Here is a 12,791-nt window from a genome sequence, read left to right on the forward strand (position 1 = left end):
CACATAATGCATGCAGAGGACAATTTGGTTCAAGTTTAATCCAGCATTTCTTGTCCAGGTTCAACATATTGAAAACTACCAAAATCTTAAAATATTTGTATAACCAACCAAATAACTAACAAAACATACTGTGAATTCAATTTATGAATAATTGTGAATGTGTTTCATTTTGAGTATAATGAGCATTATACATGCAATGTTTTCTACACTGACCTTTATAATATTAATGTCCTTTGAGAAAAGGGCAAATTGCATCAAAGTGTAGATGTAATGTTCATGTAATGAGGTGGGATGCAAAAAATAATATAATCTAATAGTCTAAATTTTGCCAACAACAATTCAACTGAACTATTCCTAACATTTCTGAAAACACAGCTGGGCTTCTCAAATGAGAGCCCACTGAGTGACAGACCACAAATAATAATAATAAAAATTATAATAATAGCAGCCAATTACATTTCTATATTTTCACTTTTTGTTTCCTGTCACACACACACACACACACACACACACACACACACACACACACACACACACACACACACACACACTGGAACACGAAAGCACACAACTTAATGAATGAACCTGAATTCTCCATTTAATTTAAAATGGGAACTGTGAGAGTGTGTGTTTGAATTTTATAGTGGACCATGGCATTTATACATTTCTGGTAGAAATGCGTTTACATGCGTGTGTCTGTGTTTACATGTATGCCTTGATATGTACGTGTTTCCCTTTGCATGAGTGTATTTTCATGTGTGTGCGTGTGTGCCTTATCACAGCCCTGTAGTCCATCCAGCACATCTGTTACCATTAAAGATATTGGACGTTGTCAGCGGCAGATATGAAACAAGAATTCAATGCATGGGGTTATCGCCGTGGCATCAAACCAACAACTTTTTACTTGAAAAGGATCCCAACAAGGCTCCCTGAGGCCTCAACATGGTAAAACCACATGAAAACAACAAAACAGTGTCAGCTTGAACCAAATATCTGCTGAACTGAAGATACATTTAGTCCAAAACAAACGTCAGTTTGGCTTTGCTTAGTGTCAAATGATAAGGTTGCTAATAAGTTCACAGGGGATTCAAAAGTTCAGACAAGGGGCTGCACCCCCTGCCAAGGGACTCGAATCAGTTTGTGGTAAAGATGTAACCCAAAGCTGTTATTATCACTGACACAAGTGTCCGCCGCTGTTGCCCAATCTCCCTCAGTTCCACAAGCTATTTCAATGATCTGCTGAATTTTCAATGAGAATTTCAGACTTTGACCACATGCAGGATGCAAGGTTCAACTTCAAACCAACCGTTCAACCACGGAGCACTTGGAACGAATGGCCACTTAGCTCCAACATCCAAGTGTGGCCACTTGATCCCGGTCTGGTGCTGGTTTTAAAGAACCAAGATAGTTTTCAGTCTCCAGTGGTCATTTCAGTTCAGTCCAAAACCACAGTCTGATTTCAGTGAGCTGCTAAGTTTATCTTTCACTCTGAAAGGCATTATTTGGTTTCAGTGCTGCTGGGACACAGGCTGTTATTTAGCTTAGCAAGCCTGCTGCTGGTTTTTAGGCCAGCAGGCTTGTAAACATACTTGTTAATGGAAGCAATTAGAACCGCTAACATGTTTATGTCTCAACAGGATTGATGCCTTGAAAAATCACGGTTTTTATATCTATAGATATAAAAATTCCTTTATCAGTAATCTTTATAATAATGTTTCGGTTGGAGTCTGAGTGATAAGTAGGTACACCTATAGCATGTGTTTTTCATGTTCAGCTCACAAGTGAACATATTTCAAGCCCAAATGACACTGACCGATATTTCAACTCACTCCAGATCACTATCACCCACTCTTTCAGCCCACATATCACTCTATGTCTCTTTTTGTCTATAAACCTGACAAAGTCAAGATTATAATCCAGATCCCAGGACAACAGACTCTACTGAGAGCTAACCTGGCAACCCCTGACTCCTTCATGACCCATATGAATGTAGCGTGTCTTTCTTGCTGTGTATTCACGTCGTGCCGCTCTGAACAATCCAAACGCCTGGAGATGCCCACACAGTCTGTGCACCCAAGACCTACTGCTCTGCACTTGTTGTTGCGCTTGCTTGATTAAAATAGGGCCCAGTGTGTGTGTAAGCATGTGTTCATGGATATGTTTTGATGCATGTGAGTATAAGACTGCATTTTTGAATGAGAGCAGCACTCTTACCTCTGTAGGCGTATAGCTCTTCGCTGTGTATCCCTGGTGAAGAGGTTGCTGGTTCTCCAGGAGCTGGGAGGAGGTGTTGACAGGATAAAAAGCTGACCGTGGGACTTGATTCTGGGTTTGGCTATGGGAGAACGCCTGAGGCTTAGGCTGGAAGTTGTGGAAGTTGTCCTTGTGTTGGAAGCCTTGATTTTTTTCTTTGTAAAAGTCCTGTTGTGAGGTGAGCTGAGCATCTTCTTCCCTTTCCTTCTCTCTTTCTCTCTCAAGCTCTATCTCTCTTTCTTTTTTGAGACGTTCCTTCTCTCTGGCCATCTCCATTTCTTTTTCTCTCTCCAACTCAAGCTCCCTCTCTCTTTCCCTCTCCCACTGTCTCACCCTCTCTTGTTCCCTCTCCCGCTGAATCTCCCTCAGCCTTGCCCTCTCCATTTCTAATTCCCTCTCCTGTCTTTCCATCTCCTGCTGCCTCTCCCTTTCTCTCAACCTCTCTTCCCTCTCCCTTGCCCTCTCTTCCCGTTCTCTCGCTTGTTCCTTCTCCTTCTCTTTCTGCTTCTCCCTGCTGGTACTCACAGACAGCCTCCTGGCTTCCACAGTGTTTGGAAGCAGGTCACTTTCCTGCTGAAGTCCCCCCTGGTAGGAGTATCTTCTTTGGGTTGGGTGCTGACCGAGCTCCCCTCCCTGGAGCTCCAGATGGTGGGGGGGTTTCTTCTGCCTGCGACTTGACAGACTCAAGACATTTGACACAGACATACCCTTGCTTGTCTCCTCGAAAAACTTCATTCTATCTGCAAATGGAAGGATATCTGACTCCTCCATCCGAGAACAGGAAGAGGAGCGACTGTATGAGGAAGTGGATGAGGAGGTGAAGGCACAAACCCCATGCCGTGACCCTGTGACTCCCAACACCTTCTCACCCGTGACTCCACACCGTCGGTCTGGTTTGGGTTCTGGTTCTGGTTGGAGTTTATGCTCGGGGGTCCAACGCCAGCGGCGGGCTTTGCCGGCAGGAGCTGGTTCCTCCACGACTCGGATGCCAACACCAAAACTGGGCAGTCCTGGGTCCAGAATTTGGACAGACCTGGATAGGTTGTTGTTTTGAGAGTAGGTTGTTGAATGAGGCTGAGTCTGCAAGACATCATGGTTTGACTCACTTGAGGTGTTTGATTTCTCGACTGGTGCTGTGGTGCTAACATCTTGGGGACCAACAGGTGAGGCAAATGCAACTTTGGTACTCCTTTCCTGGACAGGCAGGTCTGGGTTTGCCCCCTCCTCATTGAAGTCTGAAACCTCTTCCTCATGGACAGTTTCCCCACTACAGAGCAACCCTCCTGGGCCATGGCTCCTCTGAAGCTGGGCCTTTTTCCTCTGGATCTCATTGCGGAGGTTGGTAGCAAATCGCTCACTGCGACGACGGTTCCGACGATGGTTCCTGGATGAGTTTGATTTCTTCATGTCTGTCTCTCCTTTTACAACCTCCTCTTTTTTACCTCCACTTTTTCCTCTGTCCACTGCTCTCTGCTCCTCTAGTAAGGTATCTACACTGGCAGCAGCACTAAGAGGCTCAAAATCGCGCTCTAGTATCTGGTCAGAACTCAACCTTCCCTGGGTTGATGATCCAGTAGGGTCCCCTGGTACGCTTGCAGAGCGGCCCCAAGGGTGGTGATGCTCAATTGGGGGAAGGGGCCCACCATTTACACCCATCCCTTCACTTGAACCTCCATCATCATCATCCCCTTCCAAGAACACAGATCCTGGGGTCGAGCAACGGCTGCCTCCCCATTTGTTTGATGAGGCCTGGAGGTGGTTGTTAGAAGCTTCTTGGTCTTCCCTCATGGGCTGTAGTGATGAATGAGACCATTGGCTGCTACAAGGGGACAAAGAGCGATCAGAAGGATTCGACGGATTGCAAGGCTCCAATGAAGAGCCGTCACTGTTAAACTGCAATAACTGGAGTTGTGTAGCGAGGAGCTTCTCAGGAGCACTGTGCCGGTGCAGCCCTGTAGAGGTGTGCTTGGTCTGGGAGTGCATGATATGAGACTGCCCTTGAACCTCCATGGAAGATTCTGCAGGTAAGGAGCCAGGACGAGAGGAGGTCATGGGGACTAGGGAGGACGTCACCGGGTCAGAGTGGTGATCTGAGGTGGCGTCTGAATTGTAGTCTTTATTAGCACTAGTATCACATCTGATATGTCTAATGTCTTTAGTCTGTCTCTGGATATAGTGCGAGTCTAAGGTATCCTCTTTGAAATTCCCAGTTTTGTCACATTCTTCTGGTGCAGGAAAGCCATTTTGGATTCCTGATTCAACATTCAGAGAGGACTTATTTTCGTCATGGTAAAAAGAAACACTGGAAATTTCAATAGGAGCAGAGACGCAACGTTTGTTGGTGGCATTAGGGCGACTCCGGGTTGCCCTAAAACTGTCCTTCCTAGTTGGAGGCTGAGGAGGGTTCATCTTTCTCTCATCTCCTCTTTCTCCATTTCTTATGATCTCAAAGTCAACTCCCCTCCGCTCCTCTTCATAACAGCAGGAGGAAGGCCTCTCTTTTACCTCAACAGTCCTTGGTCTTGGCCTGGTCAGCGATCTGGACTTGTGTACAATAAGCTGCGCCTCATCCGGGGCCTCTGCAGATGAACTTCCCAGGGTTGAGGTATCACCACCAGGGTAGCCTTGACAAGCTGGCCCCAGGCTCTGAAGGAGATTATCCATGGAGCAGGCTTCACCGGGCCTTAGTGGCACCGCCGCGTAGTCAGACGTGTTTGAGCTGGCGGAGAATGAGCTGTAGGCAGAGTCTCTCTTGTTGTTGAAGAGGGTGGGGTCGACTGGCGAATTATGGGAGTCGGAGTACGGCTGCGTGATGGGCGTTGGTGTGTCCAAGCTCTCCATGGAACCCAGGGAACTGCTTCGGTCAGTGGAGGAGTAAGGTCTGGACAGCTGACCCCACTGCAAGGGCAAGTCACTGCAAAGACATGGAGACAAAGATCAACATAAGTGATTCAAAAATAGACATCAATTACCCCTTTGGGATGTTTAGCCAATCTTCAGACAAAATAAGCAAACTAACGTCACCTTAGTCTTTCAGGAACTTGCAATGGGCATTTGTCATTGTTCTCTGACATTTTATAGTCTATTAATTGAAAAATCAGAGCTATTTATGCAACACTGTAGAAAAAACTTAAAAGAAAGTATGCTATTTCATCAAAATCAAAGTAACATTTAATGTCAACTTGGCGAAATTCATGTGGTTTCTTTCTAAACAGTATAATGTTAATCCTTGATTGACAAAACCAAATACAATATGTCTCCTTTAATTTTCAAATGGCTAGTTGCGATTCTCCCCCAAGACATATACACTATATCATTCTGGAATACAACTTTTGAACTCTACAGCTGGGGAATCTGTTTTCTATCAGTCCTGAGCCGAAGATCCACGGCAGCCCCATGTGTTTTTAAAGACCCTAGGAGGAAGCATCTTAAGGCGGAGAGGGATTTCCTCCTCATCAACTCCCACTGCCCGGAGTCAAAATCTCTAAGTCATCCCTTGATTCCTCTCTTCCGCTTTCATTTCTTTCTTCCTCTTATGGATTCTTCCTGTCCCATATCCTTTACATCAAATATGGATTCATTCAAAAATAATAACCACTTTTTGTACACAACATTTGAAACCTACTTATTCAAATTTGATTGACATCACAAAATGAAAACAAATTTGTTTCCTTTTACTGGATAGTAGGTCAGTTAACCTTTGAATCAATTACACGACATTATGTTATGGTATAAGAGCCTGCTCATGTTTTAGTCAGTACGGACCAATACTTGGAAAAAAAATACAGTAAATCTCAAGTCAAGTCAATTTCGTTTATACAGCCCAAAATCACAAATTTGCCCCAGAGAACTTTACAATCTGTACAACATATGACACCCGTAATTCTTAGACACTAGATCAGATAAAGACTCCCCAAAAACCCTTTAACTCGAAAAAAGAGATAAACCATCAAACCTCAAGAGAAACAACAGACAGACATGCAATAAATGTCATACACAGCAAATAGTGTGGTTGCTCAATAGGCTGAACTGAACACCATGCAACCACAATGTCCCTGATTTCAATCTGACCTGTGACCTCTGTTGCACATCACCCTCCTCTTTCTGTTCCCTTCTACTTCTAACTGTCTAATAACAGGCCAAAAATGCCAGAAAAATACTACAAAAAGAAGAAAGGAAAAAAAGGAATTCCGCAACAATCCCAACATCTTGGAGAAAACCACATCAGACAAAATTACAGGGAGTTGTTTTTAGCATAAGGAGAGCTTAGGGGTAGAAAAATACATTTCACACATATTGCTATCGATACTAGCTCCAGAGGGTAGGGGCACCCAGTGTTTTTGTGCTTGGTTGAAATCCAGTCTGTAAAGGCTGCAACAAAAATGTCTACAGACATTTTTATTTTATTGTGGTATTTCTTTTCCTATAAAGAAGAGAGTGGTCACTCACCCGTTGTATTTGCTGTCTTATTCAAGCAAAAGGAAAAGTTGCAAAGGAGACAGAGGAGAGGTTACAGAAGACAGACATTTCTAAATGGCTTCTCCTTTGATCTCAAACCAGTATGGGGAAACAACTGGCAGACTATCTTCGGGTTGTTTCTGTGGTATTTATGGTTTATAATCCATGCAATCTGAAAACATATGGGTTTTGTTACTCTTGTATTTTACCACAACTTACTCTTATCAAAATATGATTATGTGCTCATGTAGTCAAATGTTTTGGTGGTCTGCACAAGTTGTGTAGGTCATTTGTCTTTTTATGTGCTTACCATTAGGCACTAGGTAAATAATAAATAAATAAATAAATAAGCATCTGCTGCCCGAGGGTAAGTTAGCCTCAATAAGGGGAAGCAATTTTTATTGTTATGAAAATACAGGTGGCATATGTTTTTTGTAGTACTGTAGCAAGTGTGACAATAAGCCTGTCAATATTTAAAGGTGTTGAAGCCAAATATATATCTAAGTCAAAGTCTAAGCCAAGGAGTAGCTTAGCCTATGTACAGTAACTAGTACCTTCAACAGTAACTAACTTATACGCAACGTTTATTGCAAATTATAAAAGAACAAGGAAGAAAATAACATGGCAGGGTTATATCTCTGACGTTATTTAGATTTTCTTCTTACTATGGTGTAATTCCACAGAAGAGCACATAGGCAGGATAAGTAACGTTACAGAGGCAAAGACGTGTAATTCCAAGGAAAGAATGTGAGGTCTGCCGTAGCAAGTAAAATATTTTTATACCAAGTTGGCAAGGTAAGGTGCCTGGAAAGGTATAAAAAACATTCAAAAGTCTAACTGTATAGCATGTATTTGTAAATGGTCAGCAAAAATGTAAAGTAGGAAGAATAGTGGGAAAAAAGTTTCATTATCTGCATGAGAAAATTGTCTTTGAAGGAAGTGAGCAATGAATGAGAAAGGAGAGGCTGCTGTATAGATTTGACCTGGGTGACAGAGAGAGGAAGAGAGGAAATGAGACAGGAGCTGGACAGGATATGACAGTCACTCCTGCCCAATCATGTGGAACATGTGAGTGTGAGGGTTGACACAGATAAACCTGCATGCGCACACACTAACACGATGGAACATGTGTGTCCAGACTGATTGGATTAATTCTCACTGTGTCAATTAATACAGACACACACACACACATATCTGATCAGTTGATAGCAATTGTGTAAGTGCAGATAAACTCAAAAACTGGTGTATTGTTTCTTCAAACACTCTTACATATTTTGTTTTAGTACTTACATAAACACACACGCTTGTTTAGTGTGGAAATTAACACACACACAAAGATGCAGACTGTACAAAATGTCCCTCTCCTTCACACAAACACAGTTTATTGAATGTCTTCCTCTCTTTGTCCACATGTTCTGGGAGTCACATGCCATTGTCCAGAGTTATGCCTGGAGCTACCTCCTCATCAGATGCGTGTGTGTGTGTGTGTGTGTGTGTGTGTGTGTGTGTGTGTGAGATGAGATCAGGCAGAAGAAACTGTGGGAATAAGAGACCCACACATACACACACATGCCCACACACATACTATTTAATTCACGTGGGACTATTAAATCTAATAGTAGTAAATTATATCACTGATTCTTATCAAAAGGAGAACAGTACAGGGCACTGACGTTCCATGAAACCGACAGAGACAGAAAGGCTATTTTTATTGTGTGTCAATATAGAGACTACGGTAACTTCCTCTTTCCTTAAAAGATTACAGTTTAGCTTTGTGAGATCATACTGCAATACAAAGACTACTGTACTTACATGCCTTGTTTTTATTTAACCTGGCTGGACAATTCAGTCTTTTGTCCCAATCGTTTCACAGTGATGTAAAAATATCTATTATTATATTTAAAGCTGAAACAATTAGTTGTGTAATCGATTAATCAAAAGACAGTAAAAAAGAAAAGGCAACTATTTTGATAACTCATTAATCACTTCAAAGTCTTTTTTTGGATTGTTAGTTGGTCAAACACATTTGGGCTTCAGGAAATTGTGGTGGGCATTTTTCACTATTTTCTCACATTCAATGGACCAAATGATTAAGTAATCGATAATGAAATTAATATTTAGTTGGAGCCATAATCATGGCCCATTGGTATATGATGTGACAGCACACCACATGCTTCTTTTAGGACAAAACTTTTAAAGTCAGACTGTATAGATTCTGAACAAAGAATTAACAAATTTCTCCTCTTACAAATGAAAAGTTGAATATATAAGCAATAAAACAGTTGCTCAATTCTATACATTCATGGGTTTTGCTGCTACAGCCGCATTTGGTCTGGTATGGCCAGTAGCTTATGGTGGCTAATGTGAGCACATAAAAACATATGGCTAGTTAACTGACATTATTCAGCCAGTTTGCTGACTGAATTACTTCTCTCTCTTTGTGCTACTGTTAAATTATGTTGGAATAGTTATCATTCATTGTGTTTTGCTGTTCAGCAAAAGTTGCATGGTTCCACTTTAAACATACAAAACAAAAAAGCCCATAAAAATGGAAGATAAGCAACTCCCCAGAATCATTTGCAAGAACTTATGAGCAAAAACACTATTTCTGCACATAATATTACTAAAAGCCAGTAAATTTCAGCATGAAATCTTTTGTCAAAGCCATCTTATTTTACCCTCAAAGGTTAAGCTGTAAAATGTAAATTGATTTTTACTCATGGGGTGTTGTGGAGGCTACATCTTGAGGCTAAAGCTCTGTCAAATTTGACGTGTACCTCCCCAAAAATGTAACTATGCATTGGGATACCATGTGGTAACCAATAAATAACTTTATTCAACCACTTCAGGCTTTTTAAGATGCAATGGTTTAAAACATTTTAAGGCTTGTATGGATCTCCAGACACCCTTATTTGAGTTGGAAAGGCCTACACAATAATCATTCGCCATGAATGCTACATTGCACGTGTACAGTAATGACAGCAATCCAAGACCCATGAAATAAAACAAAAGCTAAAAATTAAGAGCATTTCATTTCACTCTTCTTTAGGCTGCTTAAGGCAGATAGAAGGTCATATCACACATATTAGTGATAAACTGAAATGTTTAAATAGAAGCCAAGAATAAACCAATGGGCTTCCTGCATGGGCAGTGTTGACATTACAACACGGTGATGTCATCTGTTTCCTGGCGACCAAAAACCCCGACTTAGAGCCACTGTCCAATGGAGTCATAGGCTCACTGTGCATGATTCAAACCTTACAGTATGACACACTCGCTGTGTGTTTAAATCTGCACATTAGGCAAGTTTCTTTGTTGTCAAAATGAAACAAGGAAGTCGGCAAGAAGAGAATACAATTTGGCTTATTTTCCCAAATCAAATTCTATCAGCAGATTTAATCACAATCACTGGGACAGTTTTGCACATAAGAGACGTCAAATCAAAGCTGAGAGAAAACTGGCTGAATTAAACTTGAGCTTTCATTGATTGTCATTCAGTTAATGTCACTTTTAATGCAACGTTTGCTTTATAACCACATCAGCATTTTTTTTATTACACTGTCAAATGGAAGACTGATTAGGGCATAGAGGGAAATTGCTTAATAATTCCATGAAAGACAAGATCAAATATTATTGATCTGAGTGACGTCCTCTCACCTGTTGTCAGTTGTGTGCCAGGGTAGTGTGTAGGGGCCGGGGTGGAGCTGCATGGCAGACAGAGGAGGAGGAGGGGGGAGAGAAGGGGATTCGACAGGGGGGTGGCAGGGCAGAGGAGGAGGAGATGGAGGAGGGGGAGGGGGAGGGAGGGCCGTCTCCGATAGCTTAGCCAGGTGCCAGGAGTGAGGCCTGATGAGAGGAACGCTGCGCCTGTGGAGACGAGAGGGAGAAACTCAGGTGAGGATCAAAGTTCATTGGAATTTGAAATGCAACTTCGAACAACACTTTGAGCCCCTTTACATCTCCTATTATAATGCATCACATAGTTGGACTGTGTTAACATCTGCTGTGCCTTAATTACTCTTGCAACTCACATTCAAATGCATTCCTGGAGGGGTCCCAATGGCCCAATGGTCTAGGGTGCATACCATGTAAATGCAACGTCCAGTTCGATTTCCTGGGACCTTTGTTGCATGTCATCCCCCTCATTCTGTCCCCATGTTTCCAATCTTTCTCTACTATCAAGTACTAAATTAACCAAACCAAAAAATTAATCTTTACAAAAAAATGCACTTCTGGCATGCAGAATTTGTTAAACAACATGATCATGCATTATACATGCAGTTGTCAATTTATTAGGTACACCTAGCGAAAACTAATACAATAAATGCAATAAATCCTGCCTTTGTGAAGGTTATAATATTCAGTTTTTGATGACTTAATTCAACTTTATAGTCATTTTGGAGGCTGTAGTTGTGGTGCTGTTGAGTTTTATTTATTATATTTTTATTTATTTATTTATTTTATGCATTTTACTAAGAATATTAGAGACATTAGAAATATTTCTGGTTGGATCTGTACATGGGAGTGTATTTCTGCTTATGGAGCTATACTGCATTTACATTTTGTTGTGTGTCCAGATGTGCTTCTGACCACACCAAGAGATTCTTTGTTGCATTGTTTGTATTTACAATCAGCATTTTTGTTCGGAGGTCATAATTAAACTAGGTATTTTCATACATACTGCCACATTGTATTCTGCCACAGCTTTTTTTGAGATTTACAGTCTGTTGGCACTGACAGCAGTTGAGGACTGATTTACAATCTAAATTAACATAGGTAAACCTTGAGATTTTGACAACATATAAAGAAGCTGCTGTGGCGTTGTATTTCCTGCATGAACGCTTCCAGTCTTACTATATAAATGTGCAACATATATAAATGAAGGTTGTCATCCTTTTCCCCTGACGGCTAATGTAATTTCCTTTTTATACAGTACGTCAGGTTTTCCATTTTGCAACCTCCTGTTGTTTGACTAGAGAATCCTTTTAACCCCAATTCGAAGCAACATCTATTTTTCTTATCCAAAAACAATGTTTTACCCCAGAAAGATGGCTAAGATGAAATCCTTATTTGCAACCGCAGTTGTAAGTGTCATTTAAACTTAGACCTATACAGCAGTGGTACCTTGCCAACCCAAATTCTGTGGAAACAGCTTCCTAAAAAGTTCTTTGGCCTTCTATTGGGCTGCCATTAAAAACTCATTTAAGATGTACAGTAAGTTCTCCAGTTTGATCTGAAGTCAGACATTCCAGTGTATCCCATGATATTCACTAATTCCCTTATACAGACTTCCGATACCATATGCTAGCCAGATTCAATTCAATCTCTTGCAGACAGTGTGTGTGTGTGTGTGTGTGTGTGTGTGTGTGTGTGTGCATAAGTGTGAGACATAAAGAGAAACAGAAAGAGTGTATAAGAGGGCTAGAAACAAGGATAAAAAGAGAGAAAGCACAGCCAGGTATAAATGTTCCTTTCTCCAAGTCTGAATGGACCATTATGAGGATAACCACATGTTTCAGATTGATACACAGTTGGGAATATTACAGCTCCATGGAAATAACGCACAGAGCATGAAAACAACGAAAGCTGTTAACTTGACATTAGTCAAACTTGACTTTGACTGACTTGAGACTTGTCTCAGACCTGTCTCGACTGAGATTTATCAAGACTCGTACCTGACTTAGACTTGTCTCAATTGACCTGAGCCTGGACTTGGATCTGTCTCAATTGTCATAGGACTGATTTTCAACCATCTTTGAACTTGACTTGGTCTTGTATCATTTGATTTGACACTTGACTAGTCTCAAACCTGATTTGGACTTGTCTTGATTGACATGAGACTGGACGAAACTCTAACTTGACAAGACTTGGATGGGAACTGTCTCACCTGACTTCAGACTTGACTTGGGCTTGTCTTGATTGACTTGAGAAAAGACTCGAACCTAAGTTGAAAATGTCTCTGACAATTGACTTGACATACACTTATCTCTGTTGACTTGGACTTTGCCCCAAAAGACTTGAAAACAGCTCTGAAAACAACCGAGATAACAGCTGGATGGGCAAAATGGCCGAGTTTAATG

General features: G+C 41.4%; 1 protein-coding gene across 1 annotated transcript in view; it reads right to left on the minus strand.

Moving 5' to 3' along the window:
- Positions 1–12,791, minus strand: part of shroom4 (shroom family member 4) — a 75,658-nt gene that overhangs the window by 12,376 nt on the left and 50,491 nt on the right. Inside the window, exons 3-4 of the mRNA XM_044184745.1 lie at positions 10,369–10,578; positions 2,215–5,167 (exon numbers count right to left, since the gene is read on the minus strand). Coding sequence (XP_044040680.1) covers positions 2,215–5,167; positions 10,369–10,578 — 3,163 coding nt within the window. The remainder of the gene's footprint in view (positions 1–2,214; positions 5,168–10,368; positions 10,579–12,791) is intronic.

This window comes from Siniperca chuatsi, linkage group LG22 (assembly GCF_020085105.1).
Source record: "Siniperca chuatsi isolate FFG_IHB_CAS linkage group LG22, ASM2008510v1, whole genome shotgun sequence".
In the NCBI taxonomy this organism is placed as follows: Eukaryota; Metazoa; Chordata; class Actinopteri; order Centrarchiformes; family Sinipercidae; genus Siniperca; species Siniperca chuatsi.